A 24,205-nucleotide genomic window follows, 5' to 3' on the forward strand; every position below is an offset into this window, starting at 1 on the left:
TGCTTGTTCTAGTCCAACAGGCTATGCCACAATTTACCATAAATCCCCCCTAGAGTCACTGTATACTGACTGAGCCAGTCAGTCCCTCTATCATCCCTCTGTTCCAAGACCAAGACAGAGTAAAGGAACAAACAGTTTTGTAATATAAAAAATTTATTGTACAGTTATTTTACAATTGTAAAATTCTACATAACATAGAATTATGTAAATAAATAGAAATAACATCACAGAAATACATGATCTGCTCAACATGTAACATGGCAACAGGTATGGATGGAATGCACTGATATCTTGTCTCATATATACTGAAGCATCATTCAACACCAGATTCCTTTAGAGGCCAACCATTCGGCAGGTATTTTCTGGAACAAATTATTTTTGTAACAGATATCTAGTCCCCTCAGCAATATATAAGTAGTTGCTGCTCCATATCTTCCAGTCAAAGAATCATAGTGTAATGGAGACAATTCAGCCAATGACTGACACAGACAGGAGATTGTTGGGCTGCAACGATTCTGTCTGATTCATAGAAAATCCAATCTGACACCTCCATTTTGATTTTCGATAATCATTATCACTATTTAGATTTGATACTTGAATAACTATTTGAATTTTTTCCACACAGCTAGAACATAACTTCAACTTTAACTAAAGCAGTTTCGAGCGCTGAAATAGGGAAAAATGTGATTGGTTGATGCCAGGCTTATCATCCAGTGAGAATTGTTGCTAGTAAAAATTGTCAATTTTTTGATAGATTGATGTTTTTCCTTATATGAAGAAAACGTATGAATTGAAAATGATCAAACTGAGGGTCCAATACTGAAAACTGAATCAAGGTCTGGGTGAATCATTGCAGCCCTAGATGATTCATTTAACAGCTCAATTACACAGCATCAAGGACTGCCTGTGCAAAGGGTAGATGTTTGAATATAGTAAGCCGTTAGGGAAAAGACATGACAAAAGTCGCAGGGTTAACATCAATCTGACCATCTTAGCAAGAGGTTGTACTCCTTTGAGAAAATTTTAATTCAAACTCTAACATATGTTGTAGTACAGGAGCTGTGAGAATGGTAGTGACAGAGATAATTTTTTTAACATAGTCCAGTATCAAATTTCAGAAAAGAATCCAACCTCAATTACTGCCCGAAAAATGAGACCACTACGCCAAACGCCTGGTACTAAGTTACAATAACTTGTAGTTTGAGGGTAGTTTGTTATACAAGAACTGAAATATTGTCATACATAGCTGCAGGACTTAATTCAAAAATGTTTTGTACTCAGATTGCAATCAGATCAAAGTTTCCACCAAAGATGAAAGATTGAAATTTACATTCAGATCTCTAGGACTCCATAGTGTGTTCACTCAGACAGACAATGAATCATTGTGAAAGAGTCATCTCACAATGTCATCAACTGGAAAACTATTTCATGCTGTACATTTGAACACTGATGTGGACGGTGTTTCTCCTTGTTGGTAGGTATGGTAGTCTTCAGTCTTCTAGCTGGGTGCGGCAGAAAGGACAGAAGCCTTTCTGTAGGTATTGCTGCTCAAAGTCATCAGTGTGGAATAACTGGAGACAAATACACAGACAATGAGCAGGGATTTATCTATGGCTGTGAACAAGAGTCAAAATGTAACCAATTTGTTGCTTTTTTACAACAGGAACATCTCTAGTTCATATTTTCTTAACACTGTGCCATTTTGACTGAATTTAGTGCAGTCGCATGAAGCATAAATTATTCTTAACTGCTCTGGGTATTGGCGAGATAACTTGACCATGAACCAGTGAGGTAACCAAGAGGTCAAACTGTTCACCTATCACACTCTCAAAATATAAATGTGTACACCAAAATTCCAGTGTATGACACTAACTCAACATTATTTATACTACCCATGGTCAGATTACTGATGCAATGTAACAGACTTTAGCAGACAGAGAATGGATGCATTTATTCACATGCCATCCTTGGACTTGTTAAAGGTCATATTTGTTGTAGACTTATGTAATTATGTCAACATGGAGTATGTGACACGTTTGGTATGCTCTATACAGATCACTGACTGATTGAAGGGTGGCTGGGTAGCTTAGTGGTTAAAGTGTTTTTAGTCATCATGGTAAAAACCAGTGAACAGGTGATAGCTACTTCAGACTCTGTTTATATGAGACAATACACATGGTATTCATTCTAGTGCACATATAACATCCCATGTTTCACCCCTTTGTGTATAAGGTCAAGGCTGCACTTACCCTGTTACAGGACGGACATAGTGTAATGGTAACGTCTGGCAGTAGCGATCTGAAGAACTGGTAACGCAATGGTTTGGGCCACTTCAATACATACACCTCAGACCGTGTCATGGACTGTAGGATAGATTTGTTCACCACCACTGGACGAAACTCACTCGTACCATCCTGAAATATTATCAGAGCAAATCCTTCCACTCAGATCTGTTTTCACAATAGCATATCTACAGGTCAAAGGTCATTCAGATAATATACTCATAGAAACAAAGGGGAAATTGTAGATGAGCTGACCAGACTAGTGATCCAGTGTGGTTGAGGTGTTGGAATCAAGCCCACCTGTGACCGGGTGTAAAAGCCTTGGAGTCTACTTTGTGTGCAGACTCCTTCCATGTTGTCACAACCCATAGTGTACAGTACACAACCCTGTGCACTTAAAAGAACCCATGAATCGATTGGTATATGACCAGATGGTCGCCACATGTATGTGCCAACACCCAGATGTGGGTAAAGCAACATGCAGTAAAACTTGGACAAGGTACTGTGACTATGTGTCCCAGTCCACCCAGCTGTAAATAAGTACTTTGTAAGGATGAAAAAGCCGCAATAACTCGGTGTGCCTAGTGGCTGCAAGTGCTGTATATTCCCCAAGGAGTTGAATTTGAGTCATTGATATATGCACTCTTTCAGGTTGGCAATCTAACCACTACACAATGAAGGTTGTCATGGAAAGCAAAATGGTGTTTCATGAATGAGATGAATGTGTACTTACATCATATGTTTTGAGTCTGGCTGTGAACGGGTCCTCATCCTCTTCAGGCTCGTCACCAAGTCTCAGCGACTGCACGTCTGGGTACTGTTAAGGATCTCTCTATTCATACCACACTCTGATAGAACTAGATTATGCATAGCAGGTACCTACCTCTGCTTTTTTCAGGCACTGTACATGTCAGCCAAAGTGGTTTTATTTACTTCATGACTTTAGTATGCTATATAGCCCACATATTTCAAAATCCTGGATTCAAATGTGCTAATCTACTTAACACATGGTAATACTCTATATACAAAGGTGGATTGTTGTGTTTGTGAAGGTGAGTATGTGGACTGAGATGATAAATTTTGGGTGCCCTGAATTGAACACTTGCTAACTCCCTTGCACCACACAGACCAACCTTCTCATTCCCATCCAAACTTAACCCAAGAAATGGTTACAAATGCAGACTAATTTAAAAGCAATACAGCATGTGGAAACCTTTTATGGACTCTAGATGTTTCAAACAACTGTCACATATCATCACTGCACTGACTGAGACAAACCAGGGAAAACCATCACTACACACAGCGCCAGTTAGGAAGGATACTGCCCATTCTAGACTCGTTCCAGTTTCCTTGGTTGTCCTTCTTCTGTTTGGGTATAGACATGTCTAGGATGTGGACTGCCTCCTCATCCGTTATTCCATCCTCGATAACAAACTCCACCAGCGGCAACACCTCTATACATAATCAAACAACATACAAAGATGAGACACAGGGAAATTCCCAATCCCTACAAGTCTGATGATATCACTCCTGAAAATGGTAGCTTCCATTTTCAAAAGTTGATATGGTCATAAATGACTACAGTGATCAAACTAGACTGTTGTGGGATTGTCATTTAAGTCCTACTCATTGTAACTTGAGTGTTAAAAGTATTCTAGAATCTACTGTACATGGAATATATATCTGCAGCAGTAAGCTGCTGGGATGTCAGGAACATTCTTCATCATACTGAAATATCCGGGGTCTCATGTTAGTGCTACCCCCACTCTAAAACACAGACTTATGATCACTATAGTGTGGAGACTGCTTTGTGGAATGAGGCATAGGGTCTTATATATCTCATAAGCTTTGCATTTATATTTCATACCACATCTTAGAATTTAAATGCATCTGAAAGGTAAAAAACAGGCATTCAATGGGATGCATGTAACATTCATGACCAGCAAAAAGTGTCTATTAAGGCCAACTGAATCATGGATGTATGTTCATGGTAACAATCACTGGTTTGTCATGAGCAAATTATATTAATTACATGATGTAGTGAAAAACTTCTGAATTGTTCATATTCATTCCAGCTTCCTTTGTGACCACAAAGACACCTGAAGCCTCACTCAGTGCATGCTGAACAAAACAGGTTTGACCACTCACCAAAGTTGACGAAGGAGTTGACACATGGCTGCTTACAGTTGACACATTGGTTACCACTGTTGTTGAGGAGGGGGTTGGTGGTTGAGCAGCGATAACAAAGGGGAAGTAACTCCTGAACAGACCATAAATAAGATCACTGCACAATCCATTTACTGTGATATGCCATTCAGATATACACAAACGCTAGCACGTCACATCGAGTGAGGTAACGATAAAGTTCTGTTCACAGTTGTTGCTTCAAAGATTCTACAAATGACGTCTACTTACGTCTGCATCCATGAACGGTTTGGCTCTGATGGTGATGCTGCCCACATCAACATTCTCCTGGAATCGTTGTGGAATTCTCAGAGTCTGAAGACTCTCGTATGCATGGCGGGCCAGCTTGTATGCTCCAAGATTCTTGCTCTGCTTGGCCAGGGTGTACAGAGCTGAACTGACCAGTTAAGGCGAACATGTTGCCACAGCATGCTATACCACACAATGATCTGACATATGCCCAGAATCTCGATGACAAGGTGTGATAGTTCTTGTTTAATCTATTTGAAAGTGTTCCATATTTAAGTACACACAGTTTTAATTCAGAAGTGGTTATGAAACAAAAACTACTGAGTTCATTAATGCACATTATAGTCAACATGTTCAAAATTAAGATAGGCTCCTTAAGGTCTCTTGTAGTATATGACCCCGCATATTCCAAGAAGTATAAAACTAGGATCATCATGTGGACACTTTGACAAGTGATCGAATATAACTAGCGGAGATAACACAGCTAACATAGCTAACACTTTCATCAAAAGAGATGGAAAAGAGTTCTTCCATCAGTGATGTTAAGAATAACGAACATATAGCTTCTTCAGCTTGACCTGATCAAATGAATGCATTGCGTGACCGTGTCAGAACTGGTTGGGTCTATTATTGTGGCGGGGTGTACCTTCATCACTTGATTGTCTGCATGTTCGAACAGCCGAGATAAAGTTGGTGTTTGACATGTCAGTGTCGAGAAAAGTTTCTTTAAAAAAGAAGCCACAGGTGGTTCAATGTTTGGGCCGCTTTGCACGAACGAAACAATAACAACATTCTCTCCTCCCCTGTTTAATGAAGTTAACACGACATGCTCAGGTCAAGCTGAACAAGCTCTAAGGTCTGGGTGACTCATCAGTTAGCTCATCTCTAGACAAGGATACGCTTTAGACACTCCGTGTGGGATGTCAGTTGCCTTGGGCAGCCGGTGGAGCAGGAAGCGGGACATGTTGAAGAGCCCTTCGGGCAGCACGGACGTGAATGGTTCCACCTACACACAAGTACAACTGTTACACTACAGTAAAACATTTTTGATTGTTTGATGTCAGATTCAGCCAAATTCCAGCTGTATGTCTCAGGGTTCGTATGGAATTTCAAGACCAAGATTTAAGGATTTTAAAACTTTTCCAAAGTTTTCTGGGCAAAATTAAGGCCAATATCAATCTTCATCAAGATTGTATGAAACCTGTGACAGTCCCATGTAAATAACTGAATGTGGATAACACAAAGTGGTGATATTATCATAAACCGACCATTCATGCTATTACACTAACAGCTTTAGCAGGATCAGGCTCACTGATTTAGTTGACAAATGTCTTCATATCCAATTTGTGTAGATCGATGATGATCATTAACAGACCATCGCAGTTCAACTATGACCCATGAAGATTCAGCCTAGAACTGGTCACCTGGCAACCCATGCTTGTCAAAAGAGGTGACGAATGGCATCAAGCGGTCAGGCTCACCGATTTATTTGACACGTGTCATAGTATCCCAACTGCATACATCAATGCTCATGCTGTCGATCACTTGATTGTTTGGTTCAGACTCATTTACGTACAGATGAAAAGGTTGGGAGGCAAGTACAAGTTGGTATTCAGGTATAAGACAACATGTTATGAATGTCAACTTCTTTATTGTTTACACAACATTTCTGGACTATTCCTTGCCCCTTCATCAGAAACGTTGTGTAAACAATAAAGAAATTAACATCCATAACATTTTGTTATATACAGATGAAAAGCTGTTTTGAATAGCAAGCAAACAGAGCTAATCACAGAGACACACGGTTACAGATGCATACACTGTTATGAGACATGGTTGTATATGAAACCCACCACATGTCTGTGTATTGTGTGATAGATGTAGTAAATCTCTGCCTTCTTCTGGAAGTCAAAGAACTTCTCCAACATCTCCTCCTTGCGATCCTTGTCCTCTGTAAATGCAGTACATGTCTCGTTACCATGGTTACATAACACTTCGGTACAAGTGAGTCAAAACAAACACTAGTCCTATTTTATAAGGATTTAGACCTATGTTTTAAGATGCTCATGTGTTGATGTGAAGTGACATACCTCTGGCAATGTCCAGACACTGGATGGACAGCTTCCAGAAGTAGTAGCCTGCATCATTGAAGCGGCATTCCACAACAGCATTCAGCGTCAACTGTTCCAGCACCTTCACTGCTTCAGCCTGTAAGCCTGCCTTGTGGAATGCTGGAGCAATCAACAGTGAACAACTTATCAACAAGTTCATCCGGAGGCTGTGCTATCAGCAAACAAGAACGAGTCTACAAGAGCACACACAAGTGTGTGCAATGTCTGACTAAGATTCTTTTAGAATAAAGTTGACTAAGTAACAATAATACGAGAATATCCCACCGAAAATATCCCACCGAAAATGTCCCCCAAACTACTAAAACATGACACAATGTCATACCGTACCTTGCTGGGCCTCCTCGAACCTGTCATTCTCTGCTAGCCATTGAGCATATGGCACATAAACCTCCTCACGATACTCTGGGTGCTTCTCCACCAAAGTGAAGGCCTTAAAAAATCATGTCACCAGTGAAATTGCAGTCAAGAAATAATTAGAGAATCTGAAGGAAGAGCATGGATCACCAGCCATCAGTACCACAATATCTTTGAAAACAAATGCAACTTAAAAACATCAGTTGTGATTTTTTTATGCTCTGTCATGGTTTATTGGGATATAACAAAAACTTTCGTATTACTGCATGTTCAGTATGATTAACTTTGGCAGCTGGGATCTTAGATGTACGTCAATGACAGAGACCTTTAGGTTCAACCATGCAGACCGTTCACACATCCAGATGTTACCAGGCAAAATTTCATATGAATGTCAACAACTAAATATCTACATCTCTGTGGTCAGTGATCAAGGGGAGTCTACTCAAATCAAGCACTTAATCGACAAAGTCCTGAAGTCTTACTATCATTTGTAACTATTCTTTTTTCAATTTATCTTAACATTAAAGCTTTTATGGGCTATAGATAATCAACTTATACCTGGCAGTATCAAACAGAAAAGGGAGATAACTCACATCATCCCAGTGCCTGGCCTCGACACGCATGGATATTAAAGCCTTCACATCTCCCATCTTACTGTAGACCTCAGCAGCAAGGCCATACTCCTCCATGCGAGCCAGGTAATGGGCGCACCGACCCAGTGCCTCCCGGTCAGCCTTGTCCAGCTTCCGGGCCATGTCAATCATCCTAGAAGTAAGCAGGGAACCAGTTGTATACTGAGTCCAGATTTCTTGTGTCATTGAATGAGAGAGTTCAGTTTTATGCTGCTTTTGGCTGTATTTCTATAATATCATAGAAGGGAACACCAGAAATGGGCTTCACTTATTGCATAGTGGTATTAAGCAAATCTTGCAAAATACTTTCCAGTTACACTACATTACACACTGTGAGTTTGGTTTTATACTGCTTTTACCATTATTCATGGCATGGGACACCAGAAATGGGAAAAACCCCACTTAAACAGTAAAAAAGTCAGCAGTATTCCAGCTGATCTTTATGATGTAAATGCACGGCTGTGGACCAGGGATGTAAATATAAATTACACTATAAAGTTACAATGACAAGTAATCGAACAAGCAACAGAGTCTGTATAGAGTCCATATAGTTGCCTTGTATGGTAAGCATATATTGCACTGGACGTTGTCCAATCAGAACCTTTTGTTCACAATATCAACCATTGGTTTGTCTGATAAAGACCAGGTTATTCAGAAACAAATATATATATGGAATATTGCTCACTACAACAGTAAACAACAAACAGCCACAAAACTATGTCATCTTATTTTCCCTTACATATCAGCCCATCCATGCTCCCCAATGATCTCAATAGCCTTTAGATTCTCCCCAGCACTGATGTACATCTCAGCTGCTGCCCTGGGCTCATTGCTGCTCTTGGCCCAGTCAGCCTGCTTGGTGATTAGGAGCTTCTTGTCATGGGGATCCCCAGACCCGATGTACTCCTGCAACATAACCATCACGTCAACATACATGGTTTCCTACAAATGTACTCTACAGCATCATACAGTCAATGTCATGGACACTACATCAAAGAATGCACAAATACTGGAGAAGATTGAAGGTTTGAGGATAAAAAAAACAATGGTTGTGCATCTGGTCAAGAATTGCCAAGAATTCCTGCAGGTATTCGGAAGTATTCAGATTTAGGTTGTGTGTATTGCATGCAGAACAACTGTTTTCATACATTTATGAAGCTCAGTGGATATATGGTGTCCTCAAAAGGCCACTGGCTCAGAGAGTGAACATGGTCTAATGCTGATTTTAGTGTTTAAGTGACATACCTTTGCTTGGTCAAACATGCGGAGATCAGTGTACATGCTCAGGGCCTTTTGTTCCTGGCCTGATTTCTTGTATAACTTGGAGGCTTCTCCAAACTTGCCTTGGTAGCCATACACATCAGCCATGAAGACCATGTTGTCAGTCTCGCCTCTCTTCTTCCGCTCCTGAGGAACAAGGCAAAGTGATTAACATCACAGTTCATGCATAAAGAGAATTCAAGATATTTTACAGAATGACAACGCCCTTTTCAGGGTCAGTTATAAGAACTTTTCTTGGAAAGAGTGCCAATTCAAGGCCTCTATTGATACTTCGATACTTTTTACAGAATTTTGTAAAGCTCTTTCTAAACTGAATCATAGACTTGGATAGACTACCAATTCAAGGCCTTTGACTTCATTTTGATACGTAATTTTCTACCTCAATGTTGTGAATGAGCTCCAGATATCTGAGATCTCTTATCCTAATGAAGGCTTTCTTGGCAGTGTCGAAGTCGAGACCTTCAAGAGCATCATGGGCCAGAGCCTCCCAGTCACCTTCAGTGACACCTAGACATGCCACCCGGTACGCATCCCTGTACAGACAGACAAGACAGCATGGTAATTCATTCAGGCTAGTGTAAGTTCAGTTCATAAGGAAAACAGGAAATGTCATGCATTAACCCAATCTGCAATTCTGTTTTTCATAAATGATCAGAACAACATTTGAACTACTAAATGGGTGCAATAAGAAGGCAAACAGAAAAGATTCTAAGCTAATGCTATTTAGTTGGAACTATTATTATATTTAATGTCAATATACTCATGGAAACCAAGAAAAGTGCAAGTGTTCCTATACTCTTTTTAGGGTTTCATGTCATGTTTTATATTGCACTGTGGGTGACAATCTGGAAAAAAATAAAAGAACACTTGTTCTCTCACTTTTCCTTATTTGTTTCCATGAGTATATCTAAATAAAATACTCCCTGTCACCCAATGCTGTCTCTAGCCTGTTGGATAGCGACCTTGGCATAAAGCCATCAAATCAATATTTTACTCAAGCTATCAAGTATCATACTGGAATGTACTAGTGAATCACACCATGATAGTTCACCAGAGAGGTGGGGGCTGATACTGCCCACTACCGTTAACAGAAGCAAGGGACATGGTGCATGGAGCATTGTAGCACCTTCACAGTCCACAGATAACAAATCAGCTAAAGCTTAGCATCACTGGCAGTGGAGAGTCATCCTCGATATCTCCTGGGTATACGTTCAGATAAATCTCCAATATATTGCATCTAATATATTACCTCCCTTTTCTGGCTCCACATGCTCACAGTAGCCTGTCAGCTAAGCTGCCATTACAACTGAGCTTGCCAGTATCAACAAAGATAGCACTCGCAGCTTTGAAGGTTTGTTTGCAGTGCAACTCAGATTTTAGGGGAAATCATAAAGACAAATTGTCAGGTCCGAAACTTTAAAAAAATATATGTAAGAACTCCTTCTACCTCTTTCAGAATTCCTCTGCAGGAATTGCGTTTTTTACCAAGTTTAATCGGTTAGATAATTTAAAAGTGAAAAGGAATTGTGATTGGTATGCTCAACTTCCCAGTGTAGACATCTAATTGGATAAAAAGCCAGCCAAGGGAGATGCATCCAGCGTATAGCAGAAATTTATTTGAATATGTACCCTGGAGATGTGGAGGATGGTGGAGAGTAGGTGAATTTGTGACCCACTTAGAAGCAGGGATGAGAATGGAAATTTTCATTTACAGCTGAAAACTAGTCGGGGGTCTGGGGGCCACGGGACCCCAGCCAGGTCCAGGGCGGAGCCTGGTCGGGGGCCCAGGGGCGCGAAGCCCCCCGGAAGCTCCTGGGATTTGGCATTTTACACACTAAATATGGCTTCTAAAATCAATATTAACACTGTATATATATTTAGACGTTTAAGAAAAATGACCCTGGGGATGTAAAAAAACGCGGATCCCTGTAGACGAGATCATTCCTTGAAGGCTTCATTATTGCCTCCATGCTGAATCCCAGGTTCCAAAAAGTGTAACAAAGCAAATGCAGCTGGATGCCATGGTAATGTGAATACAACCCTTTTCGCACCTAAACTGAAGCTTGTGTTGTATACTCCCCCGGGAGATGAGAATGGAATCCGTATGCCAACAGATCCTTGACAGGGAAAACAAGGAGCATGTTATAGGACATGCATGCAACATACACAGGCCTTTCTTATTACTGTTCACAAATAACTGTATACTTACTTGAACATCTTCTTCTCGAGATACTGGTACATGGGAGCAGACTGGGGTACATCTACCGAGGACATGGCATATACATGGAGACAGAATATCTTTGAGCCACTGAACCCAACCACAAAACCCTGAAACACATAGCACAGGACTGTTCAATGGAGACCACTGTAAATTAACACATGACAGCACGCTGCTGTAGGGGTTGTAAGGACAGTATTGTCTCATGACTGTATTGTATCTCCATTCTGTTGTGATAAAAACCCACACTGACTTTCAATCATAGCAATGTTTTGTGACGTTTTGTGATCCTTAAAATGAGACTGTTCTTTCATGAATGACATGCCTCTAATATTTCACTTGTGCTGCCTTGAGAACATCACAACCTCCACAGGAAAAGAAAATTTCAAGCTGATTGTTCATTTTTTACAGCATTCTGGTTAATTTTTTACAGCATTCAAAAATTTCTGTAGACTACTTCTTTACTTGAGCAAGTGCTCACTCATACAAGGTAGCCATTTTGAAATTGAACCTCAGACAGATTTTCAATCTGAAGAGTAAATAGAACCAAGCTATAAAGAGTTATCCTAACAGAGTTGTATCACGATTTCTAGTTGTGGATGGTGCAGATCCTGACCTGCAGTTTCTGCTGATGCAGGGGGAAGTTGCTGGCCTTGATGTTGAGCATACCGTTGCCAGAGAAACACAACATGTCCTCATAGTGTGTGTTCCATGCTACACTGTTGGCATTTGGTTCCTGAAATATTCAACAACACACATGAAGATGCACTTCTGACATCTAACCACCTCTAACAATATCATTAGTGAACCTGAATTGACAAAAAGCAAATTCAGTTGTGAAACAATTACTGAAGTATTACAAAAACATTATACCACAAACAGTTAACAAAAAGAACCACAAGAAGTAATTCATAAGTGAAGCAAGTCACCATTTAAACTGATCTGGTAAAACCCATGGACTAAGGTATAGGTAAATGAGACAGTTTGTTGTGTGCTTTTAGCAATATTCTGGCAATATCACAGCAGGAACACCAGAAATGGGTTTCACCGAAGTGGGAAATCAAACCTGGAACGTGTCAATGCTTTAATCACTAATCTAACCGATGGCCCATGATTGGGAATAGGACAGACAAACCAAGAAACATTATCAGAAGAAATGTGGGATCAAACCTACATCCATCGCGACAAGTAGACTAAGTAAATAGAGGAAGGAGTAACCTGGAAGAGAAGTTCCTTTGAACTGAGGTCATACACAAGACAGGTGTTGTTCTCATCAACAACAGCCAGTCTGGCACGGCTGCAGCTGAGGTCCAGACATCTCACAGAGGTTGACTGCTTCAGTAGCTGGATGGGGAATGGGTTGTCAACGAAGATCTTCATGATCTGTACCACAGTGAGAAGTGAAGAAAGTTAGTCAACACGAAACTGTCCATCATTTTAAAACTTTAACTTATTATTAAGCTGTGCTGTGTTCCATGTTCTGTCGTCTATTTTGAGTATCGGTTATAATTAGTGCCTTGATATTGTTCTCCCTGTGAAATTGTGGAGGTAATGTGTCAAATTGTTATGGATTTAATACGTTCCACAATGACACAGTCATGTGTTCAAGACTTAAAGGGAACTTGCAAAGACTGGGCATTTGCAAGAGAACAGTCCCCATGTAATACCAATGGAATAAGAGTGAAATCATTCTGACACAGGAACAAATGCCAGAAACACATGTGTCTACAAGAACAAACTTGATCAGTAGATCTCATTCTGGGAACATGTATAACGACAAGCGTAAGTGATGTAATTAGACCAGAACTATATTCTGAAAAAAGGCTAAACTTGGAGACTTTCGGCTCAATGTAACTGAGCAAGATTTGAATCCTCCCCTGTCCAAGAGACTGACCTGTCCATTCTTGAGTCCGACCAACAGCCCTTCCCTGCCTGAGGGTCCCCCGATGACCTTGATGTACCTAATGAGGGACTCCATTGTCCACTCTTTCTCCTTCACCCCCTGGAAGGAGAGACACTGCAGTTTCTTTTCCTGGAACACAATACCTAAGAGTGAGGAAGAGAACAATAGTGTTGAAAAACAGTTGTATTATGCTATATGACGGTGGCCTTCAAATACCAGAGTTTGACTATCAAGAGGTTACCATGGTTACACTGACATACCTGACAGAGGATGATGTTCTGTGAGCACACCACCAGCAAGTTACAGTCCAACTTTTTGTTGATCTTCTCTTTGACACGATAGTGCATGTCTGCTGAGTCGTCCGTGTACAGCTCGTAGATGACAATCCGGTCTGGTAGCTGAACCTGGAGTCATAATTGAAAGTTAACTCAGTTACTAAAGCTAAGGGAATTTCTCTTAATCAGACATTGTTATGTTGCTGGACACTGCAGTAGAAAGTACTCAAACTGCTACAATGTAAGTAAACATTTGTGGGCCATATAACTGTGACCTTATATTGTATTCACACTGGCACACATTGTGACCATCCAATCCTCAACTATAATGAAAGCATTCCATGGTGGAAAATAGTTTTCATATGAGTAACGTCTGATCAAACACTTTGGAAACTACTAACCAAAAGAAAGGCACTATTTTTCGTGAAATTCAGTGCTATTATGTGGACTCTCAACTGTCTGAACAGAAGTTTAGAAGAGATGTCCTTACAATTAGTGGCAAATGTCACACACTGACATTGATGAAAACAAACAGCTCCTGTCATGTACCATTGTCTGATTGTTTATCCAAGGTCACCTCATAAGAATAAGGACAAAACAAGCTTATTCGGCAAACTTCGCACACTAGTCAAATAAGTAACTGTATCACAGTGGCGTGGCCATCATTATTGTCTCATCCACTTCAAAAACTTTCAAGAGTGAGTGAGTGAGTGAGTGAGTGAGTTTAGTTTCACGCCACACTCAGCATTATCCCAGCTATATGGCAATCCCGTTAGTCTGTAAATATTCGAGTCAGAGTCGACAATCCAGTGATCAGCAGCATGAGCATCTATCTGTGGAGTTGGGATACAATGACATATCAACTAAGTCAGTGAGTCTGACCATTCAATCCTGTTAGTCATCACTCATGATGAACATGGGTTACTGAAGATCAATTCTGACCCATATCTTCATGGGTGTGGCAAAGGGTGACCTTTCCTAGACTGTCCTTGACATTCATCTCTGTGAAATTAGACAGCAGTCTATCCCAATAGTGTACACTTACAGCCAGTCTGTGTCTGTAGATTGCAATCTTCTTCACAAGGTCACGGCACTTGATACGAACTGAAAATTTAGACGAGTAGACTAAAAAGAGTTCAGAATCAGCATATAATGTCAGTCTTGGCAATATTCCAGCAGTATCATGCAGCAATATCATGGCAGGTACTGAAGAACTAGAGATTGATATGAACAACAAAAATCACTGCAGTGTTTGGTGGCATTTAATCGATTTATACTGACCACTTGACTTGAGCCACTTTTTCCGATGTAGCGGAGGACCTATTCAACTTAGTATTCCTTCATGACAGAGGTCAGTGGCCAGATTTTCAATGTTCTCTTAGCGCTAAGATAGTTGTAAGTGGCATTCATAAACATAAACTTACGATTATCTTAGCTTAATAGCGCTAAGAGAGCTTAAAAAATCTAGGCCCAGTAGTACTGAATTACAAACTGAAACCCACAAAATGAAAGCTGCACATGATTAGACGAAGTGTACGCATGGACCTATTAAACTTGGGATTCCCTCATGACACAAAATAAAAGAAGCACCAGTAACTAACAAAAAGTCAAAATGATCCCGCAAAATGTCACCTATCTGTGACCTTGTGACCTCAACAAGTGTCACTGATTACCTCACCTTTCTGGTCAGTGATGAGATGCTGGATGATGACATCGGTCATGTTGTCTCTGTAGGCATACCTGTCCTTGTACAGACCATGCACGGTGCTGAAGATGAGCTGGTAGTAGGCGATAGTACCATCCTGACAGCCAACAACCTAGAAAAGGGATATGACAGTACCATCACTGACTGACTCAATGTGGTTTTACGATGCTTTTAGCAAAATTGCAGCAACATCGTGACGGGGGACACCAGAAATGGGCTTCACAAACAATACCCATGTGGGTAACCGAATCCGGGTCTTGGATGTGCTGATTTAACCACTACCCTACCCCACTGTCCTGCATGGATTAGACAACAATGGTAGTAGGCTAATGTTGCTTTGAATATTATTTCAGTTATTTCATCAAGTAAGTGTAACACAGTACAAGAGTTTGTTGTGGGATGCTGGTGTTGTGTACACTGTTACACACAACCTATAGATGAATTCTGACAGCTAACAGTGAACGAGTTTAGTCTTATGCCACTCTTTAGCAATATTCATGCAATGTCATAATGTGAATCATAATGAGAGATACCAGAAAAGGGCCTCACACAGTGAATCCACATGGGTAATCAAACAGGGTCATCAATATAATGGCGAATGTTTTAAAACCATGAGGCTTCCCCACCATCCCAAACATCCAACCTGGAACATGGTGCTTACATTTTTCTTGTTATCATGTGTATGTGCAACCTCAACTTACAACATAATTGGAGTCAGGTCGAACAGCAGCACACCACACCCATGACGTTTGATCCCCAATGACTCCAAGCTTGACCCCTTCCTTGGTGTGGAGACAGCACTGTTTGTTTGAACCCCCGACCACCACATACTCCCCCTTGGAGAACCAGCTGACGCACGTGGGATCATAGCCCAGGGTGCGGTCCTTGCCAATCTGAAACATACAATCAACAGGGAGTACACAAATAAGGGTCATACTGACAGGAAACATGGACAAACAATCAACAGACAATACACAGTTGCGGGTTCTTGCTAACAGGAAACATGGACATAGAATCAACAGACAATTTTCAATTGAGGATTCTTGCTAACAGGAAACATGAGCATACAATCAACAGACAATACACAAATGAGGGTCCATGCTAACAGGAAACATGGACATACAATCAACAGAATATACACAATTGAGACCACTCAACACTTATTTAAAACATTATCAATGACATAATTTTCATATTGATAATCAATACCAATAACTCTTCCCATTATTCATATTTTCGATGTCCAATATTTCTAACCAGCCCTATAAGAGAGGATTGGATTCATTCCGACAGGTGTGGTACTGACCTGTTTGCCAGACAGCTGGTAAAACGACAACCTCTGTCCCCAGTCAGCTATTGCTAGGACATCATAGGATTCATCTCTGGAACAAACCAGGAACAGAACTCATGTACATAGTCTGACAATTCAACCAAAATGTCAGTACCAATCCTTTTATTTCAAGTATATTAAAAATCAATCTACACATGGCACTGACAATAGACCCAGCTGAAACCACATACATCAAACTGATGTTTAACAAATGTCATAGGGCCATCTATAACTGTGTTATAACAACTGTATGATGAGCAGGTTTGTTACAGTTTTCGGAATTACCATTAAAGTCTGTACCAAAGCTTTGATATAACATAGACTTTAGTCTTTATGTACAGCCGTTATGACTGGCATTATAAATATTGATCAAAGGGAAATGTCCAAAACCACCAGTGATGGTATCAGTGACCTACCTGCTGGGGTTCCACGACAGAGACCACACAGGGGCAATGTTAGCACCGGGTCTTTCAATCTTCACCTTTTCCTCTCCTCCCTACAAACAATAGATATAGAATCAGAATACTTTATTTGTTGATTTGTTTGTTGTGAAACACTTCACTCAGCGATATTTCTGCTATATGTTGGTGGTTAGTATATAACTATGTCTTGACCAGGCAATCCAGTGATCAACACCACGAGCACTGATCTACACATATGACGACATGAGTCAACAAAGCCAGCAAGTTTGACCACCCGATTATGTTGGCTGCCTCTTGCAGCAAGCATGCGTTGCTGAAGACCGGTCAATATTCTCTATAATGAGTGAGTTAGAGAGCTTAGTTTTATGCCACACTCAGCAATATCCCAACTATATGGCAGCAGTTTGTAAATAATCAAGTCTGGACAAGACAACACAGTGATCAACAACATAAACATCGATCTGCGCAATTGGGAACCAATGACATGTGTCAACCAAGTCAACGAGTCTGACCACCCAATCCCGTTAGTCGCCTCTTACGACAAGCATAGTCGCCTTTTATGGTAAGTATGGATTGCTGAAGACCTATTCACAGATCCACTTTGTAACGAACTTAACGCTTCTATATATTTGACATAAGAGTGTTTTTTAAATGGAAGAAATGAGAGCAATTTGCTAAAATCAGTATGAAACACATCAATCTACCCAAATTCAGTCAGTCAGTACACAACAGATGATGACCCACAACAGATGATGACCCACAACAGATGATGACCCACAACAGATGATGACCCACAACAGATGATGACCCACAACAGATGATGACCCACAACAGATGATGACCCACAACAGATGATGACCAGGATACCATTGGACAATCTCAGCGTCACGACAGTTGTAAGTCTGTGTCAAAATACAGGATTTACAATCATCTCAGCACTAAAATTGCTTGGCACCAAGGTCACTGTGCAAGATATCATAATGAACCATAATGCTAGTGCTTGAAAAGACCAGCATGTTAAGATTTTGTTATGGGGGAAACCACTATGTGTTCAGCTACTGTTTGGTCAGGGACTAGCAAGTACCTACCTTGTTTCTGATGCTGACCAGGCCATTGTATAAGCCCAGGGCAAGGTATTGTCCATCATTTGTCCAGCTGCAGCAGGTTACACGGCTGCTCACTTTATGCTTGGACACAGACTTCTGCTCCGGAGACCACAGACCTGAAAACATATCGTTCACACATATCATTGCACCACAATTGCTTAGATCGATGCTGATGCAGTTAATCACTGGATTGTTTGGTTCAGACTTGATTATTTGCAGACCCAGGGCCACAAAGCTGAAATATTGCTGAGTGACTCTAAATGTTAAAATGTGCTGATAGATGCAGTTAGAAAGAAAGAGATCTTCTCCTACAAAACTTTAGAGTAAAGTTTCAAAGTGTGTTTGTCTAGGCATCTGGACAATATCTGGTCCTGAGTTCGCATTCTCAAATGGATTCAGTGGTTAATAAAGTTCAGGGACCATTCACAAATCACTGGTTTGTTGATCACAGCGCCCTCAGCAATAATCACTCTTTAAATAATCGAGTCTGGACAAGACAATCCAATGATCAACAGGAAGACTATTGATCTAAGCAAATGAGAAATTGATGTGTGTCAACCAAGTCAGCAAGTCTGACCACCTGATCCCAAGACGTCTCTTACAATAAGCATGGGTAGATTCTAAACCGCACCTTTACAGGTGACATGAGAAACACATGATTGTTTCAATTACTTATTAGGAAATTGAAAATTCAGTTTTGCAAGGACTGGAATTGATATGACAATTTTAATGACAGGGATAAAGCTGTATACAGTCATGCCCCATTTATCCGAAGGCTTGTGTTTTTATTGAAATTGTCCAGATAAGCGAATTTTCGGATATCTGAACCACGGGCCATATGTACAAAGAAACTTACAAAGAAACGAACATAGTAGGCATCAGACATAATCTTTATTGAATACACATAAACAAATATCAGTGCATACATAAAATGCCTCATGCCTGTTCATGCAGTTATGCTCACTTGAAGAAATCAGTCATAGCTTTTTGCACTGGCTGTGTAGAAAAGCGAGAGGACTTTCACCAGTCAGTTCACCACTGTTGACATTCATAGGATCATCAGCAGTAACAGTCACAGTTGTAACTTATGCATAAGATCGTAGTGCATCACGAAGTTCTGACAAGGCCATGTCTTCTTGTGGGTCCTCATTTGACTGGATAATATCCACATGACGAAAGCAGTTAGCAATTGTCTTTTCACTCACAGCTGTCCAGGCTTGCTTGATCATCCGGATTAATTTTAGTGACCCACAAATTGACACGCCTCAAAATTAACTCAGTGTCACCATGATACTCAGAGGCAGTTAATCCTCTCACGCTTCAAAGATTGCCGACTTCTTTCATGTTACGGCACACAAGGCCCTCGGTAATTGCGTGTGTAAGCAGATAGGTGCTCAGATATACGAGACAAAAAATGCACATACTGTAAAATCATTATTATTCGCGGGGTTTAATTTTCGCGCTTTTCGCGCAAAAAAATTATCCGCGAAAATAAAACCTCTGCGAATAATTATGATAAATTGTGGAAATAAAAACAAACAAAGAGCTTTGAGTTTTAGTTTTGTATTCCTAGTAATTTGACTACAAGTACACATCATTCATTCATGACTCAGTGAAACAAAAAGATACATAAAAACAAATTAAATAGTTGATTCAACACATGTCATTTTCAGTGTCTCTGATTGACACGATACACACGACTTTACTAAATTAAAAATGTCAGGTCACCTGCTACTAGTGAATTAGTCCGAAAGTCCAGCTTGGCGAAATCCGCTTTGGATTAAATCCTTCCTCTTGGATATGTTGCCGTAGGTCTGGATAATCCATTGGGCATGTAGTGGTTTGACAATAATGGTACACGTGCACAGAGCTTTCTGAGTAGCTGATTGGCCGAGCGTGTCACGGGTCGAGGTCACATAGGTCAATGATTTCTTACGCAAATCTCAACATGGATTCTTCAGTGCTCCACTGCGTGTCTCAACGTAGCGGAAGGTCCATGTTTCCCCAGCTAATTAGGCAGGTGACAGGACGACAGCTAGGGTCAGTGTTTTCTTTACAGTTTACAGTTACCTGTGTTATACTCTCGTGATTTCTGTACTTTGACGATGCGCGAAAATTAAACCGCGCGAATTAGTCAATTTTTCTGTTTCTGCGAAAATTAAGCCACGCGAAAATAAATGATTTTACAGTAATTTGGTGTTTTGGATGTGAAAATGACCATACGATTACAGAAACCGGATTTACGGATAGGTGAGTAATTTTACAATGTTGTGAATTCGTTTTAATGAATTTTCGTTCAGAAGGTGAGTTTTCTGGATATCTGAGGTTCGGATAAACGGGGCACGACTGTATTTCTGTAGCCCTTACCAAAGTCACTGACAGCACAACTGGCAAGCTGGTGAGTCACTGGATTGTATGCCATGCACTGGATTGCATCATTGTGCCTGAAACAAAATAGCATTTGATATTAATGGGCAGTTCTGAAGTCCAGTATAGAAATAAAAAACTAACTTTCTTCTCAGTATTCTATAATTTTAGACAAACCCCAAATTAGTAATTCTAAAAATACCAACTTCTTCCTTCTTCTCAAATGAATCCTACTTCACAATGATGTGTACAACTGCTTGTGAGTGAGTGAGTGAGTGAGTTAGGTTTTATGCCACTTTCAAAAAAATATTCAGACAATATCACAACAAGGACACCAGAAATGGTCTTCATATACAGTATCGTGAATCGATCTGAGCCTACACATCATGAGCAAATTCTTTAACTTGCACAAATCACAAACAAAAGTCCTTGCTGAATATTACCAGTCTGGATTAATGTCAGTTAAGAACAGTGGTTCCTTGTGCACAGATATTATTGCTTACGTGTATTTGAGAATTCCCTCCAGTTTACTTGTCCAGATGATAACACTCTTGTCTGCTGATCCTGAGGCGAAGCGTTTCCCATCTTTTGAATATGCTACACAGTACACTGTGTCCTTATGCCCTTTGAGAGGCTGGATCATTGAGCCATCATTGGCATCATACACTAACACACGATTTCCCGCAGCTACTACCAGCTGACTGCCATCCGACTTGAAACACACGCTCCATACACTGAAAATGAAACACTGGATGAAGAATGTGTTGAAAAACAACATCCACAAAGTATCGGGGTTTTACCTCGACTCAGACAAATGGGGGTGTCGGGTACCCCTAATTATTAGTTTCAAGTGTCCACACAATCAATACAAGGGTCCTGTGAAGTAACAGTGTGGAGAACTGTAAGTTTAAAATTTCTTTAGAGTTTGGAATGAATCTGTGATTAAAATGGACTGAAGGATGAAATGATGCAAGTAAATGAAAGAAACTGTCAAACACTTAGGAAAGTTATAGATGTGCTGTGGGTACAATGGATAATTGTGAGTCTCTCTGGGTGCAGTGAATTTTTTTCTGCATCCATTCTCTACATTTCTGCATGCTGGACGCACATTTGCGAGTCACATAAAACCCTAAAATATTCTTTATCTGTTGGAAAATATCCTGAAATCAGAAGCTGCAATTTGTCTTTTTACTCAAAATATACAATGATTATCCCGCTGTACATTCTGAAAGGAATTTTCACATGAACAAAGGGATGCATAATTTGTTTTCACTAATGCAAACCTACAGAATTGCTTAACAAGGATGCCTCACTTAGACAATGTATCAAAATGACACAGTATTTTCACATACTGACATTCAAATGCCATGACATTTATTGGTGATCTACTTCATCTTCATCACACTGGTTTCAGCTCTAGTGATTATTTTCAAAAACTGAACAAGCATTACCTGAAAAGCATACTGAAAAATGCAGATTTCTATCTACGATAAGAATGAAAGTGTTAGTTTACTATATATAGCAGATGCAGCTGCTTCATGTGGGACATTGCTTGACCTGGGTAAGAGATGGGTCATATTCATCTTGTCAATGTGCAGTCATTTAGCATCATAGAAGAATTAAGACTTTAGGAGAAAACAGCTGGTGTATCATAATTTTCAAGTGGCTTGGTGTTACAAACATAAAAAACAGTTTTTGGGGAAAGAATATGAAATGACAAATATGAAACATTTAGAAAAAAAATGAAGAATGTGGGTCACTAGCATCCATAATTTGAAGAATGATTACTGATCTATGAAAGAATCACCAGAATTTGAAATCAAGTAAGTTCGCTGGTACAAGACAAACAAGCATCAAGAACATCTAGTTGAATTTCCTTATGCACTACCGCTTTTACCATAAGGAACGTAGATGTCAACTCTGCAAATGATTTTTTGCACAGAGGTGAAAACACAACACATCTTTAGTTCTGATCAAGAAGGGTAATAATATACTCACCAGAATGCACACAATAACATTGCCAGGGATACATAATTTCACTGATTATCTTGCAATGATGTGTCAAAATCAATGTAAAGTTAAAGATGATAGTGATACAGGTTCAGGCTAAAACATCACCATAGCAAAACAGCACCTGGTGAAAAACAGCACCATTTGGACATGATGGAACCTCAACTTGGCAAAAATGGCTACAAGTCTTATGGCAAAAACAGCATCAACTAAATTGTTATTGGGAAAGTTGATTGCTGTTAGATAATTCTGACTGCAAAATGTTTAGATGATACATATCTCTATTCTGTCAATACTGCATGGAAAGGGCGTCCCATAGCCAATAAATGAATTGCGGAAAATTTAGACAGTAAATACATCTACTGTGCTGATAGTAAATGGGAAGGGCATACCAGTTTAGCGTGAAAACATTGCATCATGTCATATTTTAAGTACATTTACTCTACTGAAATTGCCTAAACTTAATATTAAGAGTGAAACTACAAAAAATGCACAAATGTACCCATTACCCATTAATCTTGTTATTTTAATGAAATGGGTGAGGGAGTCAAGGTTTTATGCCGCTTTTAGTAATATTCCAAGTATGTCACAACAAAGGACAGCATTACTTACAGTCCCCAAAGTCAGACTTGTCTCCTGTGGTCAGAGGACCTTTGCCTACACGGCTGCATTGACTTGGAATTCGCTGCCATCTGATATTAAATGTGTCGTATCACTGAACTCTTTCAAGTCCCTTCTGAAAACTCATTACTTCTCCATAGCCTTCTCTCAGATCTGTCTTTCTTTTTTAATTCTAACTATTAGTAACATCATGTATACGTTAATCATACATTCATCCTTTTTGTTGCACATTGAACGAGCATTGAATGCACCGATACAGACGCAGTTACAAATACCCACTATTACTAAATACCCACTATTAGGACACCATAAATGTAAACGAAATGAACCATAAATTAAACCTCAATTTCATATATATATATATATATCTATATATCTATATCTGTTGACCTAATCTTGCTAATGTTAAAATGAAATGAAACAAAGCTTAAAAGTCAACATCAGACTTTTATATATGGTGCGGTTTTGGTTCAAAAATCAGTAGCTGTTTTCCCCAAAAAAGTATGGGGCTGTTCTGCTGTGGGGCCATTTCAACTATAACCCACTGATACAACTGTACCATTGATCCCATTGGAGATGGCTAAGAAATGCAAACTCAAAAAATATCACAGGGCTCCTATAACAGTTATGTATCATGAGCACAGTGAAAATTACAGATGGTATTGGTATTGCTGACCCTAGTCTCACACTCACAGGATAGTGAAAAGTTAATGAGTATAAATCCATGTAGTCCATACTTTAAGAAATCGTAGGAAAAATGATAGTCTAATGCTGCCAAGTCTAGTTATTTCACACCATGAGTTGACCTATACAAATAATATTACATAAACAAATACGTCGTTGCAAAAATGAAATGATTTAATTTATTCAATCAATTACGTTCATACTTCAAATGATGGATACCGTCGATTCCCTAGTAACCAACCAAACAAATTATGACAGCAAAAACGTTTTGACACATGATAAAATGAAATAAAATTACACTAAATTAAATTAAGGGGAAATACCATTGTTCTATCTTATCCTTGTCTTGAACTTTATCTACCCATGTTGGTACAGCCCTCATCTTTCCGTAAAACACACTCAGCACCTATGCTGTCGGTGTTTGGAATTCAAGTCCACCGCGCATATCTA

At 39.8% G+C, this 24,205-nt stretch overlaps 1 protein-coding gene across 1 annotated transcript; it reads right to left on the reverse strand.

Moving 5' to 3' along the window:
• Window positions 1-135: 135 nt before the first annotated feature.
• Window positions 136-24,195, reverse strand: LOC137296042 (intraflagellar transport protein 122 homolog). The gene is made up of 28 exons (XM_067827685.1): window positions 24,079-24,195; window positions 20,944-21,174; window positions 20,441-20,517; window positions 18,056-18,189; window positions 16,962-17,041; window positions 16,522-16,597; window positions 15,917-16,108; window positions 15,189-15,327; window positions 14,556-14,614; window positions 13,496-13,639; window positions 13,227-13,364; window positions 12,551-12,715; window positions 11,949-12,068; window positions 11,324-11,442; window positions 9,494-9,647; window positions 9,079-9,240; window positions 8,573-8,739; window positions 7,795-7,966; window positions 7,175-7,277; window positions 6,806-6,946; window positions 6,569-6,666; window positions 5,615-5,721; window positions 4,698-4,863; window positions 4,431-4,542; window positions 3,605-3,736; window positions 3,016-3,092; window positions 2,250-2,414; window positions 136-1,571 (listed from the first exon to the last, which is right to left on the reverse strand). The coding sequence occupies exons 1-28, from the start codon at window positions 24,135-24,137 to the stop codon at window positions 1,491-1,493; spliced, it is 3,570 nt and encodes a 1,189-aa protein (XP_067683786.1). The 5' UTR covers window positions 24,138-24,195; the 3' UTR covers window positions 136-1,490.
• Window positions 24,196-24,205: the final 10 nt, after the last annotated feature.

This window comes from Haliotis asinina, chromosome 9 (genome assembly GCF_037392515.1).
Source record: "Haliotis asinina isolate JCU_RB_2024 chromosome 9, JCU_Hal_asi_v2, whole genome shotgun sequence".
Taxonomy (NCBI): Eukaryota; Metazoa; Mollusca; class Gastropoda; order Lepetellida; family Haliotidae; genus Haliotis; species Haliotis asinina.